Below are 8,107 nucleotides of genomic sequence, written 5' to 3' on the forward strand. Positions count from 1 at the left end.
AGCGGTCTTGCCATTGATGTGGCCTTCAAGGCGTGCGCCGCGAATAGCAGCGAGAACTTGCGCCGCCCACATGGTATGGTTTTGCTTCGTGAGCTTTTCCGTGACCTGAGTCCCGAAGAGAGGGTTGGAAGTGTATGAACTAGAAGCCATGAACACAACTTAGTTCTTGACAGCTCTGATTACCATGTAAATCAGAGGTGCGGAAGCTATGTGGAAGGAACTGCTTGTCCCTATCTTGGGTACTGTTACAACAAATATCTTAGGAACTATGTGGGAGTTACGTGTTTCTTTGGCACCTTGAATAGATGCAAACAGACACATATATATAGTCCCTGGAGATACATCGGCTGGCCCTTCTACAAGCTATTTTAGTTACAACAAATATCTTATCTCTTGTAATCTATACAGCCGGTTACAACAACCTACATAGTCCAATCCGATTACGTCCAGGAACCTGTTACAAGTTTTGTTCAACAAGTATCTATATCTATATCTATATCTATACCTATTATTAAAGCGAGTAAGGTATCTGCCAGCCTTTTTTCGTCCGTCATGGTCATTTTGCAAAAACACCCCTTAACTTTTTAGTAATCAACCCGCAGTCCAAATGCTAACAGATTGGGGGCTTGGATGGAAAAAAGAGGGAAGGGAGGGGGTTAAGGGGAAAAGGCTTCTCCTTTCTCCACAACAGAGAAGTGCAGGAGGGGATTGGGCGCGGGCGGTGGCCGGAGCGGGGCGCCCCGCCGCTGCCCCGCGCGGCCTCGGCGGCCAGGTCGGTGGGGCGCCTGGCGACAGTGGCGGAGTCGCATGCTGCTGCGGGGGCGGAGGCCCGTAGCCGTGGTGCGGCGGCTACTGCGCCTGATCCTGCGGCAGTGGAGGTGGCGCCTCCTTCTGCGGTGGTGGAGGTCCGTATCTGCGGGGCGGTGGGGGTAGTGGAGACCGCCACAACGTGCTCCCTAAAGACGAACTCTTCTTTCCTCGGATCCGCGGCTCTCTCCGAGATCCAGTCCTTCTCCACACGTGCACACGTCGACCTTCCTCTCCTGCTAGGTCTCTACACCGTCGCCTCCTTCCCACCTCGTCGCACAGAAGGTCTGCGTCGGCGTCTATAGGGGTGTCATCACCAGCCAGATCGGCGAGCTCGCCGCCGAGACCGCCACCTCCATGACCGCCTCGCACCTCGAGTACGCATCGGTGATTGATCTACTCGCTCCATAATTCAATCGTCTGTGAGATTTTTTTGGTCTGCTGCTAGAGCAACTCGATTGGATAATTATTGACTGCTTTTGCCTTTTCCTCCTTTGCTCTGTGAAGCTGGCAGGGAGGATCGCCATCTCCAACCTGCACAAGAACACCATGAAGTCCTTCTCAGAGACGTACGATGACTTCATTTTTCTTGTCTACTCTAGGAGGAGAGTTTGATTATCTGTGTCGTGATTTGTTCTATTAATCTTTGTATGCAGGATAAAGGTTCTGTATGTGCATTGCGATGAGAGGTCTGGCTTGATGGCTCCCATGATTGCTGATGATGTCTACGAGATCATAATGAAGGTGCGATGCATGGGCTAAGGGTCCAACAATTTATTAGAGCAAAAAACATGTATCATCTTTCTTGCCATTTCGATAGTTTGTGTGTTTTACTGTTTAAACTTTCTGCGATAGCTTATCATTGGAATGTTGTAATTATGATCCGATATGGTTCTTTTGGTGCTTAATTTTATGCAAAAAAACAATGAAATATAGATGAAATACTATTTGTGGTTGTAATTTACACTGGTGCATCTGTGTACTTAGTTTATTTTATTTCTGACTAACTCCTCTTTTCTTATAGTCTGACTCATGGAACTAAGCACTCAACTTTTGACTTCTGCATAACTTCAGAATGCTGCTTGCTTGGACAATGAGATAAAATATGACCAAGATTTCGACTATGATTATTTTGGTTTTAAGACACTTGAGAGGTCTTATCTGTTGAAACCTGGTGGAAAGGTCGCGGAAAGGCCGCAGGATATGTTGATGAGAGTTTATGTTGGCATACATAAGGATGATATTGAATCGGCTGTCAGAACATACCACATGATGTCTCAGCGCTGGTTCACTCATGCTTCCCCGACCCTTTTCAATGCTGGCACTCCAAGGCCCCAGGTACTGCAGTGCCACCTTCAATCAAAAATGTTTTCAGTGTGGAGTGTGGACTGTTAACTTGTGCATTTAATCTCATCCTTCTATTTAATGTTGCGCAGCTAAGTAGCTGCTTCCTTATCTGCATGAAAGATGATAGTATTGAGGGAATTTATGATACTCTCTCAGAATATGCTACGATAAGCAAATGCGCTGGAGGAATTGGTGTCTCAATTCACAACATTCGAGCTACTGGGAGCTACATTCGAGGAACAAATGGTACTTCTAATGGAATTGTTCCTATGCTACGTGTTTTCAATGATACTGCCTGTTATGTTGATCAAGGTGGAGGCAAGAGAAAAGGTAGGTAGCATCAGTAAGTCAGCCTGGTCCTATTTACATGATTGCTGAGGATTTCTTACAAATACCTTTCGTTAGGTGCATTTGCTGTTTATTTGGAGGCCAACATCTTGATATCTTTGAGTTTCTTGATATAAGAAAGAACCATGGAAAGGTAAAAGCTCTTGAACAATAGCACACATTCTTGAAAATTGCCAGCTGCGATTGAATACATTTTGACAATTGATTACTGTCTTCGTAGCACACTGTATAAGAATTGCACTATATATAAGCGCTTGGCATGCTATTACATTAGATTGCCGCATCTGTGAAAAGTTTTTTATGTGATATTTATAGGAGGAGAATCGTGCAAGGGATCTTTTCTATGCTCTGTGGGTTCCTGATCTGTTCATGGGAAGGGTACAACGCAATGAACTGTGGTCACTGTTTTGTCCCAATGAAGCTCCAGGTTTGGCCGATTGCGATTGCTGGGGAGATGAGTTTCAGAATCTGTACGATAAATATGAAAGAGAGGTAAGCTGGATGCTGCACCTGTATATACAATTTTTTCAAGGTGACCAAAGATATATAATAACCCAGCTATGTGATTTCAGGGCAAGGCAAAGAAAGTGGTTGCAGCACAGGCCCTCTGGTTTGATACTCTGAAGGCACAGATAGAAACTGGAACAACGTATAAGCTTTATAAGGTATTAAATTCATAAGGACACAATTGTTCAAATCATAAGGGTGCAATTGTTCTGCCTCTAAATATGCCATTCTTTTATCACATATGCCCTTTTTTACTGAAAAACGTGAAGATCTGGCTCTAAAAAGTTTATGATATGCAGGATAGTTGCAACAGAAAAAGTAACCAACAAAATCTTGGCACAATTAAGTCTTCCAATTTGTGTACTGAGATAATTGAATACACAAGTTCTGAAGAAACTACCGTATGCAATCTAGCATCAATTGCCTTACCACGTTTTGTGAGGGAAAAGGTACATGCCGGCGTCTTTTCAATTATTTGGTTTGTTAGTTGTAATTAGCTTAACTTACACTTGCGCATGTTTCAGGGTGTTCCTATTGAGTCCCATCCAGCTGAGCTTGTTTGTAGCAGTGGGTCAAAAAAATAGATAATTCGACTTTGATAAACTAGCTGAGATTTGTCTACCTCACATTTCAAGTGGATGTACGATTCCGCCTTACCAATCTAAATAATACGAACATAATGTTGACTAACAGATTACTTCGATGGTTACATGTAATCTCAACAAAATTATTGATATTAGTCATTATCCTCATTGAGAATGCAAGGAGGTCAAATATAAGGCGCAGGCCAATTGGGGTAGGTGTTCAAGGATTGGCAAATACTTTTATTCTACTTGGAATGCCATGAATTGGTGATTGGCGAGGAGATATTTCCGGGCTCGCGAATGGTGGAATGGTGATTGTGAAGCGAAGCCAACATATTACGAACAATCGAATAATAACGTGAGAGCAAGTAAAAACCCGTAGCAACGCACGGACATTTCTGCTAGTATCTTTGCTAGTATCTGTAACATGGAGTTGCTGTGATACGAAGGGTGGGGTGGTTGGGGTGGCCGTCAGCCGCGCGCCTCAGCACCGCCGCCACAATCTCCACCTGATCACCGCCACCACTGTACCAGAGATCCACCTTAATCTCCTCCAGCGAAGGGAGATGCTCCATGCGCAGGTCGTCCAAGCCAATTAGCCCGCCGCTGCCGCCGGCGAGATCCCAGGCCCGGACGCTGAACTCGAGCTGCCGCGCCACCGGCATGGCGCCCCCCGGGAACATGGACGGCGCCGTCACGAAGTGCAGGAACGCGCAGGCCCGCACGCACGGGAAAGCGCCGGCGCGCACTGCGGGGAGTCGCTCCGTACCGCGGTCGTCATTGAAGCGGCCGGCCGCCCGCAGGCGGAGGCCGCGCAGCGCCGGCAGCGCCCCGAGGGCCTGGAGGTCGTCTCGCCGCACCCGGCGGACCCACACGTCCAGGGAGGTGAGCGACGAGCTGCTCACCCACGCCGGCAGAGTCGAAAGCTCGCTGGTCGGACCTCTGGACAGGAACCTGCGGAGTCCCGGTGGGGACGCCCAGGTCCGGATGAGGTCGCCGCGCCCGCCATTGACGTACACATCCAAGCTCTGGATCTCGCGGAGATTTCCTAGGGATTTCACCAGATCTTCGCCCAAATCCGTGTCCTTCTCCCAACTCATCTTTAGCACCCTCAGCCCCGTGAGATGGCTGAGCTCCTCTCTCACAATGTGTGCAGAATCTTGGCCGATCCTCAGCCCGGTCAGCTCTTCCAGGGACGTCAGATTGCTCAACCCTTTTGGTAGCTTCGTGTCCCAATCAAGATGCAGGCACATCAGCTTCCGCAGCCTAGAGATGGTCTGAGGCAGTTTTTGTATACCATGAGCTCCTCTGATGTCCAGTGTCTGCAGAAACTGTAATTTTCCGATTTCTACCGGCAGTTCATGGATGTAGGTTCGTCTCAGCCCAAGGTACCTCAATTGAGAGAGATTGCCAACATGCTTCAGGTTAAAATGGTCGCCACATTTCTTGAGAGCACAACCTTCTAGGTCCAGTACGCGGAGAACTTGGAACTGTGAGAGGGATGGCATCGAATCGACGGCGGGACTGAAGGCTGTAAAAGACCTCACTTGCAACAAGGTGGTTGTGGCAGATCCTGGTGCACTAGAATTTTGGAGGGATAATCTACGGACCTTGAATTTTGAAGATGTGGTCTCAGTGTCGTCCCATATCGTGACGAAATTTTCTTTCGTTGATAAGGAACGGATGAGATCGAGCACAATGTCATGCACACGGCAAGACTGGGCTCTGCCTTCGAAGTCGATACCTACTGGCTCGACCATACTTCTGTTTATAAGCTCATTGAAGTAACTCTCTCCCACCTCATATAAGTTGTCATTGTTGTTTTCATGTTGGACAAAACCTTCGGCGATCCACCTCCATATCAATCGATCCCTCCCAATGTCATGATCTTCTGAAAATATGCTTAGATATAATAAACATGCCTTCAGATGAAAAGGAAGATCATAATAGCTGTAGGATAATATCTCTCGCATGTTCTTCACGTTATCACCAAGTCCATGACCAATAGAGTTGAGCACAGTGTACCATTGATCTTTTGCTTTTATCTGCTGGTGACTAGCCAAAAGACTAGCTATGGAAATTATGGCCAATGGTACCCCGCCACATTTCTTCAAGATATCTGTAGATACCTGTTCCAATTCAGGACTACATCCATTGCGGTGCCCAAATATTCTCATATAGAAGAGCCTCTGGGAGTCACTCTCAGATAGAGTCATCATCTTGTAAATCTTATTATGATCATCAGTGGAAGGGCAGCATGCTTTAGCAACATCGTGTTTGCGGGTTGTTGTGATTAGTGCACTACCAAGATAGTTCTTAGGGAAAGCGTTCTTGATAAAATCCCACGCTTCTGCATCCCATATGTCATCAATTACGATGAGGAACCTACATCAATTGTTTTTTTTATAACATTAGTAGTAGTTGTTAATAAACCAAGACATGTTCCTGTTTTCTAGAAGAGTAGAACACTATTTTTGTGGAAAATAATATGCTTTTGACACGCAATCTGCACCTTACCGAAAAGAAAAGCAATCAGCGTTTGCTGAAGCGTACCTTTTATTCTGTAGAAAACCTTTCAGCTCATTGATGAGCTGCATTGCATCCCATACAGCTTCATCAAAGTGCGCATACTGTTCCTTGTCAAGTTGAAATAGTATCTTCTTGAAAATTCTGGTGAAGTCAGGACTCCGAGACACGGAAACAAAAGCAGCACAAACAAACTGATCTTTCACCGTGTCATATACCGCTTTGGCAAGCGTCGTCTTGCCCAACCCACCAAATCCAACAATTGAGACAGTCTGCGCATGCTTCTTTGACCGATCGGATATCCTCTCGATCAGCTCATCCCTGGAGCCGTTGACGCCGACGAGCTCCGTGACCTCTCTGAACATAGCCGTCAGGCGAGGGTCAATAGAATCACCGCCAGTACCTGAACCCGTGCCGCCGCCGTCCTTTACCTCCGGCCAGATCTTGTACTTCTGGCTGCATTCCCTAAGCTGATTGGAGAGCCTCTTGGCGTCTTCGACGGCGCCGGCGATCTGGTGCAGCTCCTTGCCCTTGCCGAACAACCGGCCGGTCTTCTTGAGGAACTCCTGGACCCTGCACTTGAGGTCGCCGCGGGCAGGCTCCGTGTCCCCCGTCACGCGCAGCATGAAGGCGTCGACGGCGTCCTCCATGTCGTAGGAGAGCTCCCGCACCTCGCGCGCCCAGTGAGTGTCCTGCTCGTCGGGCTGGTCCACCTTGGCCACCTTGCGGAGCGCCTCGTCCATCCACTCCATCTCCGTCTTGAGGGAGACGACATCCTTCCTCACGCGCTGCTCCAGAGTCAGCTCGCCGACGAGCAGCTCGCCGAGCTTCCGGAGGAGCGGGCTCACCGCCCCCGCCGCCAACTCCATCGGTCGCTCGACCTCGATCGCCTCTCGGAGTCTCGGTAGGTGTGTGGTGGGAAGGAATGAAACAAGCAAGGAAGGAATTAGCTAGGACGCGAATCGCAGTCAGTTAGCTTGCTGATCCTTGCAGTTGCTGCTGCGGAGAAGCTGTGTGGGATTCTGGACGGAAATAAGAGGATGACTTTCTTCCTAGTCCATCGGCTCGCAGCTTCCTAGAAGGAGGATGACTTTCTTCCTAGTCCATGGACGGCGGTTGGGGCTTAGCTCCAGCGCTACGCGGTGGCCGGTGGGTGAACTTTGACTCGATTCCGCCTCTAGAAATTTCTAGGAAGCTACGAGTCGAGCTGAGCGATTTCCACGGCCGAAGGAAGCTCTAGCGTTCGATGCTTGGAACAGACACGCGGCAATCATCAGACGCCAGACTGCATGGATGGAGGTTTGCAGCCGGCTGCACGAAATTCTTTTCCGTATATACTCCTCTCAAATATGAACAAAGTCCAAAGAAACCTTTCAGAGTTGCTAGTTGCGCAGCGGATCCGCGGCACAGCACAACGAAGTGGACTAGATCGCACTCCCGTGTCCCTGATCCGCAGTCGGCGAGAGTTGATTTGTCTTGGCAGCGGGGGTTGGCCCGTCGCCTTCCGCCGCTGGATTGAGAAGGTGCTACAGGATTGTCGACGGAATGGCACAGAGCAGTGGTGCTAGTTCCAGCTGCTTTCGACACTGATGTATCGTGTTGGTTTTGGCAGAGCTCCCGGAGTTTTTTAAGAGAGAAATGATTATTTGCTAATTCTGTGAAGTGATTCTCTAAAATAAACTAAGATGCTGGGAGCTGAAAAAAATAGTTTTTCATGATCCTCCCTCCTGATTTTAAGAGTTTACGCTAGAGAGTAAAAAAATCACTTTTAGCTACAGAATCACTTCTCTTAGAGAATCAGCTCCCATAGAGAATCAGAATAGATGAAACTCTACCAAACAGGCTCTATGTATGTTCCCGACTCTACTTGCGCGGGAAATACGAGAGGGCTTTGCCAATTCATGGGCGCCTAGCAGGAAGACTCCCGACAAGCAATTCAACGATCCAACTGTGAATTTTCGCTTCTGGAAAATTTCTTTTTCTGCAAC

The 8,107-nt window shown here is 48.0% G+C and overlaps 1 protein-coding gene and 1 pseudogene across 1 annotated transcript; one reads left to right on the top strand and one right to left on the bottom strand.

Moving 5' to 3' along the window:
- The first annotated feature begins 75 nt into the window (after positions 1-75).
- LOC101753838 lies at positions 76-3,872 on the top strand (annotated as a pseudogene).
- Positions 3,807-7,517, bottom strand: LOC101764345 (putative disease resistance RPP13-like protein 3). Its single transcript, XM_004967600.3, has 2 exons — positions 6,147-7,517; positions 3,807-5,978 (listed from the first exon to the last, which is right to left on the bottom strand). The coding sequence occupies exons 1-2, from the start codon at positions 6,986-6,988 to the stop codon at positions 4,007-4,009; spliced, it is 2,814 nt and encodes a 937-aa protein (XP_004967657.1). The 5' UTR covers positions 6,989-7,517; the 3' UTR covers positions 3,807-4,006.
- Between the last annotated feature and the right edge of the window lie 590 nt (positions 7,518-8,107).

This window comes from Setaria italica, chromosome V, assembly GCF_000263155.2.
Source record: "Setaria italica strain Yugu1 chromosome V, Setaria_italica_v2.0, whole genome shotgun sequence".
Classification (NCBI taxonomy): Eukaryota; Viridiplantae; Streptophyta; class Magnoliopsida; order Poales; family Poaceae; genus Setaria; species Setaria italica.

Bases quoted from the DNA above. Each gene is read 5' to 3' on its own strand.
- LOC101764345 (XM_004967600.3), bottom strand. From the start codon at position 6,988: ATGGAGTTGGCGGCGGGGGCGGTGAGCCCGCTCCTCCGGAAGCTCGGC. The intron at 5,979-6,146 runs GTACGCTTCAGC...CAATTGATGTAG, and splicing joins GGTTTTCTACAGAATAAAAG to GTTCCTCATCGTAATTGATG.